General features: G+C 41.6%; 2 protein-coding genes across 2 annotated transcripts in view; one reads left to right on the forward strand and one right to left on the reverse strand.

Annotated features, from left to right (window-relative positions):
- The window catches only part of LOC117225774 (uncharacterized), a 17696-nt gene extending 9600 nt beyond the window's left edge, over window positions 1–8096 (forward strand). Inside the window, exons 10-17 of the mRNA XM_033479527.2 lie at window positions 137–313; window positions 860–953; window positions 1943–2188; window positions 2267–2412; window positions 3247–3546; window positions 5951–6232; window positions 6770–7027; window positions 7868–8096. Coding sequence (XP_033335418.2) covers window positions 137–313; window positions 860–953; window positions 1943–2188; window positions 2267–2412; window positions 3247–3546; window positions 5951–6232; window positions 6770–7027; window positions 7868–7976 — 1612 coding nt within the window. The 3' untranslated portion in view covers window positions 7977–8096. The remainder of the gene's footprint in view (window positions 1–136; window positions 314–859; window positions 954–1942; window positions 2189–2266; window positions 2413–3246; window positions 3547–5950; window positions 6233–6769; window positions 7028–7867) is intronic.
- Window positions 8097–8618: 522 nt separating this feature from the next.
- Window positions 8619–20327, reverse strand: LOC117225781 (uncharacterized). The gene is made up of 8 exons (XM_033479542.2): window positions 19770–20327; window positions 18158–18220; window positions 17850–18066; window positions 16846–16960; window positions 16216–16370; window positions 15405–15606; window positions 14741–14826; window positions 8619–9038 (listed from the first exon to the last, which is right to left on the reverse strand). Exons 1-8 carry the CDS (start codon window positions 19894–19896, stop codon window positions 8825–8827), a joined length of 1179 nt encoding a protein of 392 aa, XP_033335433.2. The 5' UTR covers window positions 19897–20327; the 3' UTR covers window positions 8619–8824.
- Window positions 20328–21627: the final 1300 nt, after the last annotated feature.

Genomic DNA, 21627 nt, shown 5'->3' on the forward strand with positions numbered 1-21627 from the left:
GCGTAACGATCGTACAAATGAGAGAAATTCGATAATTCTAAAAAAGAAAGAAACCGTGACAGGTTCGGTTAGAAAAGTTGATCCTCGAACGGTTGCGCTCGGATTGCTGCATTTTAAGAATTGCATCGGTGCATAGGGAGGAGGACATGGTGTCGGACAACATCGAGTCGAACGATGCATCGAGTTCGCCGGAATTGCAAATTTTGTGCGGCGACGAAAGAAGCGAGATCGCCGATTTCTATGATCGAACGAACGTATTGGTGACTGGTGGAACGGGATTCATCGGCCAGCTGCTTGTCGAGAAATTGCTGAGGTAATTCATTCCGATAATCGGATTCGGACCTGCCGTGAAATTTATTCGCGCTGCATCGTTATTAATACACCGAGGCGGAACGAACATCCGGTCGCGACAAATGTTTACATTCGACTTAATTATCAATTGAATTTATTACCGAGAGAAACAGAAAAAGAAAGATTGGTGTAGCCTCTCGGCATGATCCATAATAAACAATAAATCAGCAAACGCGCGCGGAACAATGAAAAAGATATAACTGCGATAAATATATCGTCGCTGGTGTTTTCCACTTTCTTTCCGGCGAACAAACAGGCAGCCGCTGTTGCACGGTCCTTTATTTGTTTCTCACGCGAATTTAATGTCTCATTAACGGTATCGTTGAACTGTAAACGACGTCCCGCTTCCAACCCTAAACAAAGATCATAACTGTCTAAGCACGAATCATGCAATGAATCACACTCGTTTTTGCACTCGCTGTATCAATTCATTCGGAATCGATCGCAGCTCACTAATCGATCGATAAATGAACACCGTTGTCGAAGTGTTTTGCCGCATTGCTTGCAGGTCTTGTCCAGGCATAGCGAAGCTTTACATGATCGTGAGGCCGAAAAAGGGAAAATCTGCAGAAGAACGGTTCAAAGAGAACTTTGACGTACCCGTACGTACCGCAATTAAACGTATCGACAATAGGTTCTAGTTCTAAGCCAGCCACCAAGAGTAGAGGCTCGTTTCCGGTCATGTTCGTATTGCCCGCAACTTAGTGAAAAAAATTGTACAATGTTCTACCCGATCACGTTTTAAACAGTGAAGCATATGCTTCGACAACACACGACTTATACTTTTCGCGAGGGAAACCGATGCCACTTTGCCCATTACTCGCACGTTTTTTATTCCGGTAATTTTTTCAGATTCAAGTAATCCTGAGGAGTTTAAACAATTTTTTAGTAGATTCGTTTCCAGGTGTTCATGTAGAAGGAAGTCTCCTGTTTGCAAGAACCACTGAAAAACTTGATATACGAGTTTTTCTTGCCGTTCTATCGCACTTCAGGCGAAAAACAGTGCCGGAGGGTTACCTGAAATACTCTTGAACACAAACAGGATTGAACGATGTAACAAGATTCTAATAAATTTCTTCGCTTCAGGTCTGAACCAGGCCTTACCGAATGACATATGAGTAATGTGTTAGTCATTCTGTTTTTAGATAAAATCTAGGATAGATCTGGCTTAGGTCTAAGTATGAGTTAGGTTAAATCTAGGTTTGATCTAGACTAAATCTAGGTTTTTGCTCTAGGTTGAAGCTACATTCGATCCAGGTCAGGTTTAGTTTAAGTCTAGGTTGGATGTAGTTTAGTCTAGACCTTAAGTCTAGATTTTACCCAGGTTAAATCTGGGTTTGATCGAGGTTAAATGTAGATTTTTTACCTATGTTAAGTCTAAGTTCGATCTAGATTATGTCAAAATTAAGTCTACATTGGATCCAGGTTACGTCTATGTTAGGTCTCCTCAGCAAAATACTCGAGTATCACCGAAACCGAAAATGACTCCCCTAAATTGCATATCGACACAAATATCGACAGCCTTTGATAGTTTAGCTTGATTTCCGACCACGACGATGGACGTACTAACTATAGCTTCTCGCTTGACTAGGTGTACGATCGACTAAAGCACGAGAGGCCAGATTTCATTGACAAGATCGTGATGATAGAGAGTGATCTCGCTGAAGAGGACTTCAACGTTGCGGAGGAAGTCAATGATATGTTGAAGAACACGAATGTCGTGTTTCACGCTGCCGCGACCGTTCGATTCGACGAAGAGCTTCGGCTGGTAATGAACACCAACGTGAGGGTCACGAAGCGTTTGTTGCTGTGGGCGAAAGGTTTGCCGAACTTAAAGGTAGACGATCATCTTGGTCGATAATGTGACGAACGGATCGATTGCAATTTAATTAATCCACATTCAACAATTCCGCAGGCATTCGTGTACGTGTCAACAGCGTACTCGAACTGTCCCAATAAAGTCATCGACGAAATCCATTACAAAGCGACTATCGATCCTGACGATTTCATATCGTTGGCGAACTCCCTGGACAATGATCAACTCGAAGCTATCAAATCGGCGTAACTACACATTATTTTTGCAATGTAGCAATCGCTGTGTATACTGCTCAAGAATCGGCCAAATTCGACTGACGATAACTCGACGGGAAGTCAACATAGAGCGAAGATCTTATTCTCAAATTCATGCTCGGAACTTCTACTTTCATTCCTGGATTTCGTGGTCGATGCAATCTTACCACTGTAATCCTTTAAATGCGAGGCCATGTTTGTCATACTAAAAATTGCCAAGTTCGATAAAATTCACGGATCTTGTGAAATTTTTTTCGGAAATGCCGTTTGCGGCCTCACGATGTTCGCTCCTTCCACTTTCACTTAGAATAAACGGCACTCAGCTGCGATTTTTTTCGTAAAGATAGAAGCTTCGAAATAATCCTTCGAACGGTTTCGATACGTCTGTCTGATATGTCAGTCGCCTGAAAAGGGGTGCTTTATTAGGGTAATATTGAAAGGGTTATATACTAATCATTAATTTGAAACAAAGATCATCATCCAACGACGACCTTTTGCGGAATTAGGGCACTTTGAACAGACCCTTACTAATCTCATACGTCAGTGTCTTTGAATGGACTTGTCCATTTAGTGTCACATTACAGGCTCACGGTGGCGGGAGTGCAATAAGCATAATATCTATAAAGACTATCTGAAAGTAGCGGTTTCAAGCAACAATTTGTAAGAAAAATCATCGTGCTGCGTCAATTTTTCGTAGAGTTATCGTCGGTCATGGTTGATTTTTATTCAAAAGTTTCCTATGATGTATTTTTTTCGAGCAGTATATAACGGTAGTCATAGTGCATAATGAAAACAGTGGCGCAATGCAGTCGTTCTGTATTACAGATTGTTCAGCAAATTCCCGAATAACTATACTATCAGCAAAGCAACCGCAGAGGCCGTCGTACTAAAATATGGACAAGACATTCCAACGGGGATTGTCAGACCTTCCATTGTTGCGACGACATTCGAGGAACCATTGAATGGGTGGATAAACAATTTATACGGTAGTGTTGGCTTTGTTGTTGCAGTTGGCCTTGGTTTTATACGTGTAGGATATTGCATACCTGAACACGTTGCTGACCTGATACCAGCCGACTATGTCGTGGCTACTGTTATTGCTGCAGGTTGGGATATTGCGAACAGGTAACAGCTAGTCGGAATCGCACAGTTGCCCTGCCTACGGTGTTGTACGTCGCGTGTCAATTCTCTATTTATATCATTCGTTTTTTAATAGTTGATCCCGCCAAGTTCATGCTGTTTACTATTCCCATTTTTTTCAACACTTGAAAAAAAGGTGACTGCCGCGACATCTATGTGAATGATGACATTATTTGGTCAAATTTAGAGATTAATTTTTTACCTCAAAAGAATGTTGCACAGAGTGTAAAAATAGGTTATGCCCTGGCTAACATAGATGTACTATACACCTTTAGATCGATAGAGATCTGTTTAAAAAAACATTCCGCAGAAGTGACCTTAACCATATTGTTTAAGGTCAAACTTTTTCACGTTTGCGTTCTATTCTACTCATCGAGAGGAGCAAACTTGCAAAAGGAACCATATATCCCAAAACAACCGTTTCGTTATAATTTAATGTTGAACGTTTGGTGATTGAATTCCAAATTTCGCAACTTATACAAAGTGTGGTAAATAACTGTTGCTAATATTTTTCTAGCACTTTCAACAGTCAAACGAAAAAATGTTTTACAAGAAATTTCAAAAACTATGATTTTTCTATTAAAAGTCAAGGTCACCTTCACTGTTTTAAATGGCATTATGTATTTCGACTTGGTAGGGTTATTACGGATGAACAAATTAATTCAACGACTTGCAATGCTATGACCTTCAGATGACCCCGACTTCATCTGAGATTGTTTATTATAAATTTGTCTTCGAAATGATGTTCCCTGAACCAATAGAGGTTATATCTAGACCCGTATAACTTTTTAACAAATGAATTCGTGACTTTCATTAATTACATTACCAGATTCAGGACTTCGATGCTTTGTCTTCTCTTGATAAAATTCATTGGAATGTACAACGCAGAGTCAAGAAGATAGAAACCCTCAAGTAAATGTTCTGCCCTCCACTGTATTACCTTGCAATAGCGAATGAGTATGATAACACTGTCCGACACGATTTTTGATTTCCTGAAGCCACTATGAAATTCTTGTAGAGCTTCACTCCCCGAATAGGTATCCGAAAACCGAATTGCTCCATCACCCTCAGTTTTCGAAAAAGCGAGCTTTTGTAAAAACCTAAAATTTTCGACAAAAATGAGGTAATGCATGAAAAGAGTAATATAACGTTAGAAAGTTCTAATCGATGTTAAAAGATAGAGGTGAGTTTCCCGAATATAGTGGCATGCAATTTATTAATTGTTTTTGGTCTTAAATAAATATAAATTAATGTCAAATTTCAAAAAAGTGTCGACGTGTGCAATTTCTCCGCAATATTTTTGTACTATTACGAAAAGTTCTTTGTTGAGCACGAAAACTCTACCCAGGATCGGATTCTGTAGACATTTTTGAAGAAGAAACGGCCCGATAGAAGTGTCGGAACGATGTACATTTTGAGTAGGTCCAGAAAATGTTCGTCGGTAACATGTATACGATGTTCACGAGGGATCCAATGGGGCACCCACTTTTCGTAAATAATATTTAAATTCTTTTTAGTACTTCAATGTTTTGTTTTTGTGTGAAATATATCACAGTTTAGTGATTATTACCCACAGAAATATGTAAAAAAAAACAAAACATTGAAATACTAAAAAGAATTTAAATATTATTTACGAAAAGTGGGTGCCCCATTGGATCCCTCCATCGGTGTTGATTACGCATAGTTCCGGCCCTGTCGGACAGAGAGAAGCGAGCAGCGAAGCACATGGCGGCAAAACATCGTGTACATGTTACCGACGAACATTTTCTGGACCTACTCAAAATGTACATCGTTCCGACACTTCTATCGGGCCGTTTCTTCTTCAAAAATGTCTACAGAATCCGATCCTGGGTAGAGTTTTCGTGCTCAACAAAGAACTTTTCGTAATAGTACAAAAATATTGCGGAGAAACTGCACATGTCGACACTTTTTTGAAATTTGACATTAATTTATCGTTATTTAAGACCAAAAACAATTAATAAATTGCATGCCACTATATTCGGGAAACTCTCCTCTATCTTTTAACATCGATTAGAACCTTCTAACGTTTTTACTTTTCATGCAATATCTCATTTTTGTCGAAAATTTTAGGTTTTTACAAATATTCGTTTTTTTTTTCAAAAACTGAGGGTGATGGAGCAATTCAGTTTTCGGATTCTTATTCGGGGAGTGAAGCTCTACAAGAATTTCATAGTGGTTATAGGAAATCAGAAAAAAGGTTTGATTTTGTCGGACAGTGTAATCAAAAGCAAATGTTTACGCATCGATTGCAACAAACGGTAGCATAGTAAGAATTTATTGTTTATTATTTAATTAACTTGATAATATCCCTCTCATATTCTAACATTCTCTCGGATACTCCGACCATATTACATTACTGATTTTTTAGGAAATCTCTAACGAAATTGGAGATAGACACGAACCTGACTGACGAAGAGAAGGTGCCTATATATAATTCGGTATCGTCACCACAGAATCCAATTACTTGGCGAGAGTACATGCAACTTAATAATGAACATGGAATTCGTGTACCATCTATACATAGTATTTGGTATCACATGTTTTTCTTCATAACAAATGAGTTCATGTATTGTGTCTGCACTTTCCTGTTGCAGACGATACCAGCGTTTATCGTAGACACGATAGCACGTCTCATAGGCCGTAAACCAATGTATGTACATGTTTCATGTAAACACGTTGATTGCCATGACCAACGTTCACAGGAAAATAGCAAGGAGGACGGCCTCGTGTCAGCCGAGCTCGCCTCTCATTGGTCACTGTTTTTTGTTAATAATTCCTACACAAAGCCATGGATTGCATTTTTGCTAAGAAAAAAGTTACTTCGAATCGCCTCAGGAACCTTCCATTTCTGGATTATGAGACATTATTGAGACACCCTGTACAATAGTTTGAGTTCTGATACAGTTACATGAAAACATTTGACTCTACTAAGTGGGACCCTCTGCGCCTGCGACGCCGACCCCACCCCTTGCGTGACTTATTTTACTGCGGACACTAACCATGACTAGACAATTAAAGATTTCTGAAAGTCGAACTAACTTTGTTCGACTGCAAGGTTCTTGCCATCTCAGCTTTCCCAAATTCTATGAAGTTACTGATTTACAATAGAAGTCTAGTGGCAATAAACGTGTTCATAGTTGCCATACGCGAGACAGTGCGATCATTGAAAAATATTGTGACTTTTCAGTTTAATGGACTCGTATAAAAAAATAAATAAATATCTCACAGCAGTGCACCATTTCTCGACGAATCAGTGGAAGTTCCGCAATGAGAATGTGAGGAAAATGTGGGGAAAGCTGAATTCTGTCGATCGAAAAATGTTCAATTTCAACGTGGAGAACATAATCTGGAATGATTACTTTTACCATTATATTAGAGGTATACGCCAGTACGTGGTCAAAGATCCACTGGAAACTTTGGATGTAGCTATCGCCAAGTACAACAGGTAATATATTGCTCAAAGAAATTACATCATGGAAAAATTTTCGATAAAAATTGGCCTACTTCGACCGACAATTATTCGGTGAAAAATCATCGTACGATGATGACTTTTCTTTTAAATTACAGCTTAAAACCTCTACTTTGAGATATTATTTCTGGATTCTAAGGTCGAAGCACCCTCGCCACTGTAAGCCTGTAAATGTAACCCTGAAAAGGCAACGCCTTTCAAAGAGATTGGACTATGAGATTGGCAAATGTCAGTTCAAAGTACCGTAACACTGCCAAAAATCATCGTGGGATGATGATCCTTGTTTTAAATTAAAGATTGAAACCTTCGCTTTAAGATAGCCTTTCTCGATTTTATCCTCGGTGTACCATTGCAACTGCAACAGCACCCGTTCCCGGGTAACTAACGTATCAGATCGGCAAGGGTTACTTTGAAGTACTCTGACTTCGCGAAAAAATATCGCAGTTGAGTGCCATTTTTTCAGAACGAAAGGGGAGGATCGAACTTCGTTTGGCTGGAAACGGCATCGTCGAAAAAAATTCACAGAGTCCGTGAATTTCATCGAAGGTAGCAATTTTCAATATGATAAACACGGTCTCGCATTTAAAGGATTACAGAAGCGAGGGTGCATCGAACTTAAAATCCAGAGACAGTAAAAGCAAAATCATCGCTCTATGTTGATTTTTCACGGAGTTGTCTACCGTCAAATTTGGCCCACTCACATCAAAAATTTTTCTGTGATATTATTGTTCAAGCAGTGTATATAGTAGTGTATAAGCAGCGTATATTATAGTGCTCGTTATTCCATCTAATCGTTCATTACGTTTTGTGTTTCAGACTGCGCATAGCACATTATACGGTAGTGACGCTAATTACGCTGTTAGTGGCATGGCTCATTGTATCAATTGTACTTTCCGTTTGGTCATACTGTCCTTGGGCTTATTAAGTATTATTCGATCGTATTCAGTAAATGATTTCCCGTCGAAGCAAACAATTGTATTTAAATCGGTCATTGTCGATTGTAAGAAACGGAAATTTCGTAGAAATAAATTGTTTCCGTTAATAATTTTGGTAAGTTGACAGCAACGTAATGAAATAATTAAATTCTTCTTACGTCTTCACGGTTTCATACTTCAGCCACTCATTGTTACCATAGCAGTTCGTACTATCGTAGACGAAGTATAGTTGATACATCAATTGTCGCAAACGGGGTGGATGATTAATCATTTCCGTGTCGCGCTCGTCGTTACCGACGTTTTCGAAATTTAAGCTTCTTAGCATGAATCGGTTATTCCGTATACCTCGTTCGTATCACGATACGATTACCCGGAAATATTCACCGTCGGAAGGTAATCATTTGATCAGTGAAATTCATCTGCCGTAACAACTGCATGATACATTTATGCTCCAGAAACGATTTTTCCGCTTCCATCAGCCATATTCGTTAACAAATTAAATGGTTGAAGTTGTTCGAAATCCTGACAACATGCACAAAAATCATCGACGATCGGTAAAGTTGTCGCTCTTTACAAATTATTTCTTATTATTTACAAATTATTGAAAAAAAAGCGAACAGTTTCTCACGACATTCGTTTAACGTAATTCCACTTTAATATTCCACCCACTCGTTACAATTTAAATTCAACAATATCAAACGGGTGTACAGATGAGTAAAAAGTAAGGTTCGTTAAATGCATTGTACAAACATGATCTAAGGAGCAGAACGGGATTTCATGAAATCGTCAATTAATTGAAACAGGATTCAGGGGCTCCAACGCATCACAGCGAACGTCTTTAACGTTTCGGTTGTTTCAGAGGGCCCCCTTGATCTTTCGTTCTTGCGCTTCGATCGCGAGGGCTGGCCTGATTGCCATAATTCTTCTCAGTAGTCCGCGGCTTCTGCTTCTGCTTGTTCTTTCCGCTTGACGATCGTCGCAGAATATCCTCAATGTACCGTTGATCCTTCTCGTCCAAAAGGAAGCTATTCCTTTGGTGCTCGTCCTTGTAACTGGAAATTAAACGAAATCGAGTCAGGATTGATCTCGCCCCGATTTCGAGTCGAAGGAGCGACGGTAACCACACTTCTCAGACGAGTAAGTCGCACCTCATTTCGAAGGAGTGGGGATAGGTGATGCATATGGAGGGAATCCCGTGCAGCGGCGCGGCGCGTCTACCGGGTGATCATTCTAATTCTGAACTACGATCGGACGGAGGTCCTACGTCGTGTCGCAGTTCAGAATTACGATGGCCACCCGGTAGACGCGCCATGCCGCTGCACGAACTTCCGGCGCACGCGTCCCCTATCCCCACCTCTTCGATGACCCTGGGCGGTAGGCCACGTGACGCGGCCGAACTGTCGCGCAGCGGTGAGTAGAATAGACTTTATATTTTATATCAAACGGTTAAACATTTTTGCACTCGTTTCGACCGTTTCACCATCTTCAACCTTCCACTGTCACACTTCCTATGCGAAACACGCGTCTCATAGAATTTTCAAACAACGGTCATTCGAAAATTAACAATACCATTGAGGCCCGAAAATTTGAGAATATAATTTGAACATTCTCGAACATCGTTTCCTTCACTAGAACTCGCCATCTCCGAAAATGCCATATTTCGGATTGCTGTGGTCACGCGACGCGGCTCCTGTGACTGAAATTCCCGGAATGAAAGCTCATAATAAACAATAACAAAATTGTCTTAATTTTACAATTTTAAGAATGAATTTTCTTGTAGCATATAGCTGACAGTTTTCTGATTAAAATGAGACCAAACATGACACGGTTTGGACTAATTGATTTTATTTCTAATTGAAATGAAATCAAACACGAGAGATGCGAGTTCGATTACATATAGGGTAATCGTCGATGGTACCAAAAAATTTTTCAAACGAAATTTGTATGCTTCTGAGGGCGAGTCGCGAGTCTCAATTCCGACCTCCGAACATTTTTCTGTGAAATTACTGTATCCTCTCGCTCATTGTCGTGTTGGCCAGCTCCGCGGCAAGTTCGCGTCTCCAGGGTTTGCGTTGCGGTGTCTGGCGAAGTTCTTTCAGAAGCGCTATCAACAGCGACAGCGGAAAACTTCGTTTCACCGTGTAACTAGTTTGCTCGTTAAATACTTGAAATGCTTGTTTCCGTTCCGTCGCTCGTCGGCGCGCCGTTTCAAAGGTGGCTTTGCGATTAAACCGTCGTCGCATAGGCGCCCTTCCTCGTTCGCGCGGTCGCCACTTAATTTAAAAGCGAACGGAAGTTGAAGGTTGCGCACCCGAACTTCCAAGACGCCGAAAGGCGAGCGACGTCGGTCATCCTGAACGCGTACGCTTGCAAGTTACGTCGCGAGAAGGCGCTGATTATGCGGTTTGAAATTTCTAACTTCCGAAAGATAGTGGCTTCGGGAACTTAGCAGCATTCAAAATATTAGTGGCGATCGCTGTGACCCGGCGAAGATTTCTATATACAGGGTGTCCCAAAATTATGTTACTTCCGGGAAATGAGGAATTCCCGAGGTCATTAGAAGCAACTTTTTACTCAGCGAAAATGCAATCCGAGGCTTTGTTTACGAGTTATTAACGAAAAACACTGACCAATGAGAGGCGAGAACGGCTGACGCGAGGCGGCCGAGCCAATCAGCGAAACTGTCCTTCGGCCGCCGAGCTGGTCCCTAATTGGTCAGCGTTTTTTTTTGTAAATAACTTGTAAACAAAGCCGCGGATTGCATTTTCGTTGTTCATACTAAAATTGTACTTAAAAGCATTCGACTGATTTGTTTAAAAAACCACGAAAACATAATAAACGCCGTGAAGAAATATCTCAAGTGTCTTAAAGACGGCTCGAAACAGACGTCTTTAACACGTCTTGTCTCAGGCGTTAAAAGGAAGTTCATCTTGGGACGTCTTAAACACGTTTTGTTTCAGGCGTTAATATAACGTTCATCTTGGGACGTCTTAAACAGACGTTAAAAGGAGGTTCAACTTGGGACGTCTTAAACACGTCTTGTTTCAGGCGTTAAAAGGACGTCGAACTTGGGGTGTCTTAAAGACGTCCATTTTAAGGCGTACGACGTTCAGACCTAAAATGGACGTAAAACATTTCGATTAAAATTTTGTCTGCGAATATCTTGGGAACTCAACCGGCCGAAAGGAACGATGCGATTCTAGCGCGAGAAGTCAACAAGGATTCGGAAAGGATACCGTAGAAGATAAAAAAGATGGCAGAGCTGAGCCGAGACAAGAGGGGACATCGAGGTCAGAGGTGAGCGGAAACAACACCGGGGCGGGCGAGTCCGCTAGCGGGAGCTGTGCACTTTGCATTTTGGCAAGGAAATTGCATTTCGAAATGGAAAGAAATAGGGGTGTGCCTAGTCGGCGACAAGCTCCCGCGTCTCGTTGGGCGAAATTTGAACCGGCATTCTCGGCGGTACGTTACGACGGCCGTTCTCCGCTAATGAAACGACTAAAATGCGGAGGGTGTAGCCCGGGTTCGAGCGATAGCCGGGGCGCCGTTCCCCGGCAAAAAGCGGGATCCGGCGATTTCCCTTTTTCCTGCCCGTTTCGGGAAGCGTTTACGCGCCGCCGTCGAGACTCTTAAAACAAGTAGGCCCTCTGGTTTATTTAATTATCTGTCCTGCCAGCGGTATCTTCCTCCAGGACTAGGGAAATAATCTTCGGAAAAGCGCGCCGACGACAATGGAATTATCGTAACGGATATACAGCAGCTTCACTCGGATATACAGTAAATTCTATTAAATACCGTAATTTCTCCTGGAAATGCTAAATTTCGGGTTGCCGTGAATTTTTCTGTGCTGGTCCTACGCCTATGCGATTCATTGCTACGTCGATGGTACAGCTTGTTCACAAGAGGAGAGCCTTGCGGCTCTTTTGTTACTGATTGTTATACCGATTGTCAACCTAAATTGTCCATTTTTGTGCGCAATCTGTGCGCCAATTAGGGAGAATTTACTACGTACTAGGTACGTGACCGTCGGATCGTATCATATGTCGAATTGCATTCGAATCGTATCATGTTTTAGCGGCTGCGACGTTTCTATGTGTGAATCTCCCTATTGCGATTTCCCTAGCGTTTGTAACCGGACGGACACGCGGTGGCAGTCACTACCGTTGAGGTTAGACACACACGTGGAATGTTAATAATTAAATGTGACTTTATTAAAAAGGAAACAATATATAAATGTACACCGCTTGCTCGGCAAGGAAAAACGAACTAGACTAATACTTGGCAACCGGCCAGATTTAACACGCGAATACGATTTGCGATCAACTACGCGCGTGTTCGCGCCGCGCGGTCCGGACTTCGAGTCTCTGCTCTTTAAGAGCGTTCTCTTCTCTTCTTTGTTTCGGGGGAGGAAAACGGAAACGGCCGCTAACCACACACGGTGCAGAGCGTAACTCGCGAAGAACGCCAACGCTGCGAGTGGTCGCTTGTGGAACTATGTGTCTGCCATAGACTACGTATCCGCCACGATGTATCCTCCGAATTGCCTTCGAATAGTGTCATGTGTCCTCCGAATTGCCTTCGAATCATGGCAGAAAATTAGAAATAAAAAAGGTTAAGTCATCGTCTTTATTCTAGCACTCCAAAACCATACAAATTTCGTTCGAAACATTTTTTGGTATCATCAACGGTTTCGAAGATATGTACATGACTAGACTAATTTAAACGGGTCACCCTGTGCACGATCGAACTCGTATCGTGTGTTTGATTTTATTTCAATCAGAAATATCTGTCCTAACTATGTCATGTTTGGTCTCATTTTAATCAGAAAACTGTCAGCAATATGTTACAAGAAAGATTCATTCTTAAAATTGCAAAATTAAAAAAGTTTTGTTATTGCATATCGTGAGTTGCCATTCCGGGAATTCTAGTCACAGCAGCCGCGTCGTGTGTCGCATCGTACGCTTCACCGACTCCGCCGAATCTTAGCATAGGCGTAGGAGTGATTCATATAGGCGTGTGAATGACACGGGGACAATGTGGGCAGACCGTTAACAGGGACAACGTGGGAGCATTTACTGCGCTTCCTTAACCTCCTTCGGACCCCCGTCGGGTCCGATTATTTCTCTCGAATTATTCAGACGACATCGATGCCAGGTTTTACGATACGATCGAGTGTCGACCTTATCGACACCATCGCATCTCCGATACTTATTTGGCAAGTCATAAGAATTCCTTCGAGGGTTTGGGGCACGGCTGACCTCCTTCGCACCTCTTTCATACGTTATGTAAAATAAGTCACCGAAGTTTCTCGCACGAAAACAATTTTAAATCGCCCCACGGCGGAATCCTGCGGTGAAAAGGACAAGGATCTCGCAGTGGTCTTCCAGCGAAACGAACGCGGACTCGCTCAGCCGTCCCTGCTGCGCGTAAACCGTGCAGATCTAATTATCGATTAGGAAAGGGAAGTTTCGAAGCGGTCGGGCGGCGTGTGCTCGGATACGGATGCCGGAGATACTCGCCCGGACCTAATTCCCAGGTCTCTCGCGGGGGACACCAGAATCCGGACTGTTTCACCGGCTGCAGTCATGCTCGTTTAGCTTCCGTGCGATTATTGCACACGGTTTCTTTTATTTCGACTGCTTTCCAACGATCGCGACGCGAACTGTAGCGAAGTGAGTTTATTTCTTTAATATTCTTGATGAATAAATAAATAAATATATAAATATAGATCTATGCTTAAATATATAAATATTTAATTATTGTAATATTTAATTATATATATATGTATAAATATAGATCTATATTTGACTATACAGATGTCCCAAAATTATGTTACTTCCGGGAAATGAGGGGTTCCTGAGATAATTTCAAGCAACTTTTTCCTTTACAAAAATGTTCTCCGAGGCATCGTTAACGAGTTATTAACGAAAAACAGTGGCCAATGAGAGGCGAGCTCGGCTCGCGCTAGGCGGCCAAGCCAATCAGCGGGACTGGGCTTCGTGCGCTCGTTGGCTGCGTCGCCTCGCACCAGACGAGCTCGCCTCTCATTGGTCAGCGTTTTTCGTCAATAACTCGTTAATCATGCCTCGGAGAACATTTTTGTAAAGGAGAAAGTTGCTTCAAATGACCTGAGGAACCCCTCATTTTCAAGAAGTAACATCATTTTGGGACACCCTGCATATGACTAGACCGCAGACTTTAATGGTAAAAATAGTAAAAAATTAATGGTAAAAATGAGTGGGTGAAGATCTAAACAGCGAACAAGTTGAAATGAGCTGGTATTCTAATTTCAACTTGATAACGTTATTCAAGGAAGAAGGAAAATTTTGCAATTTATGCAGAAATTTTTTCATTTTGCATAAAGATCCGCGGTTTATGTACAATTATGAACAACTGCGTACAAAAATATGCAATTATTTACAAGCACATACACCTATGTATAACTATATACGAACATATGTAACTCTTTGAAAGCACATATGTATAACTGTATACAACTGTGCATTACAATATTTACGACACGTAAAGTGATTAATTTCAAATGTTGTCAATTCTGGAAGAAGATTCCACGTTTGAATTTTCAACCGAAAAATAATCGAATTTTTGTATTTTCTACGGATTCGATTAAATTTTATGGACCGTACGAATTTCAAAGTAACGACGCATCGAAATTTTGAGTTCGAAGATAAGTGAATTGTAAAAATAGTTTCTATTTGATTACTTGAGTCGGCGGTAGAAAGCTGAGTCCTTTTACCTTTGCTGACAGTTATACAGCTTCGTTGTTAGCTTGTTTAAGTAGAGGTTCTCTTTTTGCAGTGACTTCAATTCCGATTCCTTCTCCTGCGAATTATTTTTCCCAAACTTCGTAAATGAATTTTCATGTTAATTTATCGAATCTTCCATATTAAAATCCGTGAAACGTAAGAATATCAAGAACATATTATCGATGCGACACCTCACTAACTTTTCAATTTGAATTACGTTAAATGGAACACTCTAGTTTCCCGCAATTTTTGAGGTTGTTCGCGCGGCTGTCTGAGCGCCAATGAAGAAAACAATGATCCCAAATACGGTCTGCAGGAGGTTAAGCCGGATTTCAAATAGAACGTGAGTGAGCAGGTCACATGACGCGCCGGGATTCCCGTACAGCGGAGTGGCGGTAGGTCACATGACACGCCGCGACTCCCGTACGGCAGAGTGGCGGTAGATCACCTGACGCGCCCCACTCTGCGGTACGCGAGTCGCGGCGCGCCACGTGACCTACCGCAACTCCGCTGTACGCGAGCCGCGACGCGTCACGTGATCTACCGCCACTCCGCTATACGGGAGCAGCGATGCATCATGTGACCTACCGCCACTCCTTCGATTTGAAATCCAGCTTGATCTCCGGCGAATCGTAATGATTCTAACATATTTACCGACAGAGCTTTGTTGACAGCTTGCAGCTCCTCGTAACGCGTGTCCGCCATGTGACGAGCCGTGATTGTCTCCGTAGTAAATCGAGTCAACTGCTGCCTGTAATTTTGCTCGCGCTCCATCGCCTTGTCCCACGCCTCCTCCCTGGCGATTATAGTGTCCCGGAGGGCTTTCATGTCCTTCTCGAGCTCCTCCAGCTCCGATCTGCTCGAACACCGCGAACGAATTAGCACCAGACATTTTTTCGATGAAGAAATATATCTAAGAAGACAGTTACATTGTTATTATTATTATTTTGTACTTTGGTCAAGTTTTGTGAATATAAAAATGCATCGAGATATTATCAGAAATGTAAAAAATTCGTCTCCATATGTTACAGGTCTCAAGAAGTTTAATGTTTTGATTCGGTTAGGAACATTAAAAAGTTCAATATGTGTAATTTAGCAACGTTGTCTTTAAATATATGTAAAACTACTGTGAGGACACAGTAACCACGGGGTAGCACGGTAATCGCTACGCTTATCCTATGGACCATTTCGGATAGATCATTACTTTGGAGAATTTTTTCTCAGAATACGAAACATGGCTACGCTCTGTTAAGCCCATGTTTAAAAGTGGTGGTCCTTCTAAGTATTGTAATGTTGCGTATGTATTGTTGTGTATCGCCCTATCAGTCAATAAACTATGTCTTCTAAAATCTCTTATTACTGTTCAGCTTTGGACCTCTTAATCAGAAATACCCTTCCCGTAGTTCTACCATTCTCTTAACCAAGAAAAGGAGCCAACCGAGGAATAACATTTGCCAGTGTCTACTTGGTAATGGTGACAGTGGGAGGTAGTTTCTCGCAGCTCTCCAGCTTCCTCTGGCACCCGGAGCACACCGCCCAAATCTGCACGCCCCTGTCGAGCTTCGTGATAATGTTCGTCGTGGACGTTCCGTTCGCTTCGACGGCCGGCGCGTGCTTGCACTGAAATCATAAAAGAATGTCTTAGTCGGTGAAAGCAATTCCAATGCAGGCTGTCCCATAATTATGTTAATATCTGGGAAGGAGTGGTTGGCCAGTGGTTAATGGTCAGTGATCAGTGGACAGTGGACAGTGGTCACTGATCAGTAGCTAGCTACTGGTTAGTGCGCAGTGGTCTACGGTCTGTGGCTAGTGGACAGTGGCCACTGATCAGTAGCTAGTGGTCAGTGCTCAGTGGTCAACGGTCAGTAGCCAGTGCTCTATGGCTAATGGTCAGTGATCACTGGACAATGGTCACTGGTCACTGGTCAACGGTCAGTGACCAATGGCCAACGGTCAGGGTCACTCTTTTTCGTTAATAACTCGTAAACAAAGCCTCATAGAACATTTTCTCTAAGGAAAAAGTTGTTTAAAATGACTTTAGGAATCCAGGCGTTAACATAATTATGGGACACCCTGTATACGTGTCTGCACCGACTTGTTCCGCGGCCTCCTTTGTCTCCAGCAGTCTCAGCTTCTCGCGATCGAGCTCCATCCGCAGGACCATCATCTTCTTCTCGAGCCTCAGTACCTCGTTCCGTTCTTCGTCCAACCTTCCGAATAAATCACCGAAACGGAAATCATTCGACGAAAGGTCCGAACACGTACGAACCATTATTCAAAGAGTTTGCTGGGAACAAATGGCCTGAGGTGTTCCGTTAAACGCTACGTTCGCACCGTCTCACAATGATGCTATTTTATGGGCATTCGGGTCAATAATCATAACTTTTAGTCTAATTAATTTTCGACCCAAGTACATTAATAATTCTTTAAATGGAATACAAGAACGAATCGATTTGAACGTTAATAATATACAGTCATGTTAAAAAAATTACAACGATATTGTTTTTTTGTTGAATAAAAAAATATTTTACCACTATTTAGTATTGTAGTTTTTTAGAAACTGTTTATTGACTAATTTTTATTCGAAGCATTTTTTATTAAGAATTACTCGGTGTCGGGTAACACATATTCTAACATAATACATACGTAACTGACACATATTTGAATATAATAAATAAAGAAGTAACAAATATTTCGATGTAACAGAATAATAAATATAAATACATTATATATATAAATATGTGAAGGTTCTGTCAAGGTCTATGATCAATAGTCAGTGATCAGTGACCAATGCTCAATGGTCAGTGATCAGTGCTTAATGGTCTGTGATTAGTGATCAACGGTCAGTGGTCAGTGACCAGTGTACAATCGTCAGTGGTCAGTGGCTAATGCTCGACGGTCAGTGGTCACAGGTCAAGGGTCAGTGGCCAGTGTCACTGTTTTCCATTAATAACTCGTAGACAAAGCCACGGATTGCATTTTCGCTAAGGGAAAGATTACTTAAAATGACCTGAGAAATCTCCCCTTTCCAAATGTCGACATAATTATGGGACAATCTATAGTAAACAAATGGCGCGTGTAATAGTATCAGCCTCTCACTTGGCCAAAAGCGCTTTGTTCTCCTCGACGAGGCTCTGATTCCTTGTTTGCATTGCCACGTTACTGTCCTCCAGCATCTTTAACGCCGTCTGCATTTTCTCAAGGACGTTCGGGTCCACGCTTCTGACCGACTCCTGCCTGCAGGACGACGCTCTTCCAGTTACCATCCTGGTGTCCGTGAACGGCTGGTCTCCTCTAGCCGAGCAGTATTCCCTTCCTATTGAGTTTCGATTAGATTCATCAGTTTCTTTTTCTTTTTAGATGACTTGTTCGGTATTACAACGGATCAGAAGAAGCCAGGGGTTTACCTGACGACTGCATCTCGAAGCTGCTGCTTTGGGAATCCAGCGATCTCCAGCCGGCGCAGTATCCTGAAATCCGGAGGTAGCCACTTGATCGGTTGTATCCGAGCGTTTCGTAGCGGCTGTCTCCTATACGCGCCAGCAGATGGCTACCTCTCCCGTTTCTACCTGATTCGTCACCGATTCGCGCGTATAACGTCCTCGACCGTTCTTATGGTACCCCTGCGTCTAACATAGGGCCTACCAGGGAGCCTTATTGATGAGTCCTCTAGCAGGCCCAGATCATCGTAGATCGATGAGTAGCTATCTAAGACCGGTTCAGTCACGGCAAGTGATTTAGTGGAGTGGCGAATAGCTAATTAAGATCTGTTCAGACTGATCCAGTGATTTAGTAGATGGAAGAGTAGCTTCTTAGTAGGTCAAACTTATGTCGATCTTGACATAACCTTAAAGACTGTTCAGACCGGTTCGGTGACTTAATAGATTGGAAACTAGCTATTTAAGACCGTATCAGAGGCAGCAAGTGATTTAGTAGAATGGCGAGTAGCTAATTAAGACTCTAATTAACAGCACCCGTAATTTAGTAGAACGGCGAGCGGCTAATTAAGGCCTGTTCACATCAGGGACCAAAAGTAACACTTATTCGACAAATTCCGCTAAAAACAATCAGTAAGGGAACCGTGCTTATTGTTCAAATTGAAGCTATATTAAAAAAGAGATGTGAAAGGAATTGTTCGAAGAACCACACAGTTGAAAGACAATCATAATTAACCATTATTTAATCATTATCTTCCGCCACCGACGATTATTACTGATAAGTCACTTTTACACATATTTGATACTATAAAGCGTAACGAGCTATAACTAGAATTGTAAATGGATTCTACTTGAATATACTAATTTTATTCATTTATGCTTCATTGGTATTAGTTTTGGGGCTCACCGTAGAGCGGCGCTTCTAACATTCTGCGCCATTTTACCTTCTCACGGTGTAACATGCTCGAAATCGTGCAAAACCGGTGGTTGTTCTTGTGTAATATTATTTTACTGCGTTATTGTCTGTACAATCAACTATATATATTGTCTTTTGCTTAACGCATTTTGTGCTTGTCACAGATCGAGTTTTCCTCGCACATCTGATCGGTGAGTTTTGAAAATGTCCGCTTTTATAAAGAAACATTTAACATTCTGAAAACTGACAATGAGATCTGGGTAACAAGTACATAACCAAGAATTTTAGGATTTCACAGTGATTCTTTCGAACATACAACGAAATTAAAAGGAAATCAACTTTTTAAAAAGGTCATGTCGCATAGTGCGGTTAATAAATAACGAGCACATAAATGTATATGTTAACATTGTTTTAACGACCTTTACAATTTCATATTCGACGCGTCCATTTTCGTCATAAATGCACAAAATCCGCGGTCTAATTATAAATTGATTCTAACCTCACCGCGCCGTCACGGATAATTCGGTACACTAAATAATTACAGCCTGTCGCAAGTACAGTCTCTCTAATTTAACGTTAAAAATTGTCGTTTTTGCGTGAAGATCGTGAAGCGATGTTGAAGTTGCACCACGAAATGTTCGAATGTACTTGAAATGCAGCAGTTACCGGTTCGGTAGGCGTCCTGCGACGCAATCGTCGGCGAATAAGGGACCTTCGCGTAACGATTGTGCTGCCCGCTGTAGTAGCACCTTTCCCTCGGAGGATTCGACGATTGATGACGCACGCACGACATCGTGGGTCCGGGACTTTTCCGCGTGGATCGCTCTCTTCGAGACGTGTTTCGCCGCCCGGCCGGCCCAGGGCAGAGTCGATCTCGGGGACGAGAGCCTGGGATCAACAGGTGTTCCGGCGACCTGGGTCAGGAGAAATTATCCTCTTCTCTCGTCGTCGCTCACATAATACCGACAGTGATACCTCCCGCAGGAAATGAGCAGGCGTGTCTCACCGGCTTGAAAGTCGCGAGCTCGTGCCGTCGATCATTGCCAACGCTTTTGTTTATCGAGCTCTGCGCCAATTTCGTCGGGGCCGGTCGTTCGAGAAATTGATTAATGCACGAGGGTTTGGTGATTAATGTTTAACGAGATACTCTGCGGTCGATTTGTCATTAATAATTTTTTTTCTTCGCTATTAATTAATATCGAATTAATTGTAAAATGAATGTAAAGTAAATGTAAAAATAAATATTAAATAAATGTAAAGATAAATATTAAATAAATGTAAAAATAAATATTGAATACATAAATCCAAATGAATATTTATAATATTTATAACATTTATAATATAATTTTAAATTATAATTTAAAGAAAAAAATTAAGAATTCTATATTTCTATTAATTGTTTCCCGTTTTGGTGAAAAGGCTACCGGGAAGAGTTTTGTATTTGAATAAAAAAAAAAGAGGAAAACAGTAAAGAATTCGTTGCTGCCGTTCGAAATATTGTTTCGTAGAAACGTTTTTTGATATCGTTCACAAGACAAATTCGGGCGAAACAGTTTAAATAATTCAACCCCTGTATTGGAAACGTTGCAATTATTCCGGCTTACGTTGGTATACCAATAATTGTTCGGTATCATGTTCTGTAACACGATAACCGACCCACAGATAATGGTATTGTTTTGCAGCAGCCCGCAGCTCTATCATCATTGGTCCTTGTACAAAGTAGTGAAGATAGAAAAATTGAGGTTAGCAATTAATTACCAGACTCCTGATCTTGTGCATGTACGTGAAAAACGGGCGCGTGTTATTTTTATCTTTTCATCTTCTTTTTAAGAAGAAAAACATTGAATAACGTCGACATACTACTTTCGACAAACACAATTATTAACTCTCGGACTACGGGTCATGTTTACATTGTTTACAACAATTCCGAACTTCGTTCAACGATCTTTCCAAACATATTTTTGAACGTACGGTAAATAAGTAAATTAAAATAAAATAACCTTGACATAAATGAAACAATTTGTGAAGTGACATAAGCTTCACATAACTTGACATAACCTCGCGGCTCGTTCTTATAGTCACGGATCGTCAACAACTACAAAAACGAGCCGCAATCATATCTCCGTTAATTAGAGAGAATTTACTGTACATTTTGCAATCTTGTTAACCTTTCTGCGGGAAGGAAGCAAACTGAATTCGCGGAATAGAGAATCGTCCGAATACTTGGCTCCGCGATTATGCGGTCCGGTTACGGCGAAAGTTCTCCGGAGCCATGACGAAACGAATATGAAAGGAGTATTTATCTGGCCACGGGAATTTCGGACGGGTTCGACGAAAACGGTCTCGGAAACGGACGGTGGCTGGGCGTGAGGCGAATGAAAGTCCTCGGGAAATGCGGGGAGGGGTGGGGGTCGGTTATAATTAATTCCGGGGCCGTTGTTCGCGGTGACGGATCGTTCCGGGCGACGGTCGAGTAAATAAGCGACGATGAAAGAGGGTCGAAACGATCGTTCCCGGCGGCATT

The sequence above is a fragment of the Megalopta genalis genome, chromosome 14, assembly GCF_051020955.1.
Source record: "Megalopta genalis isolate 19385.01 chromosome 14, iyMegGena1_principal, whole genome shotgun sequence".
In the NCBI taxonomy this organism is placed as follows: domain Eukaryota; kingdom Metazoa; phylum Arthropoda; class Insecta; order Hymenoptera; family Halictidae; genus Megalopta; species Megalopta genalis.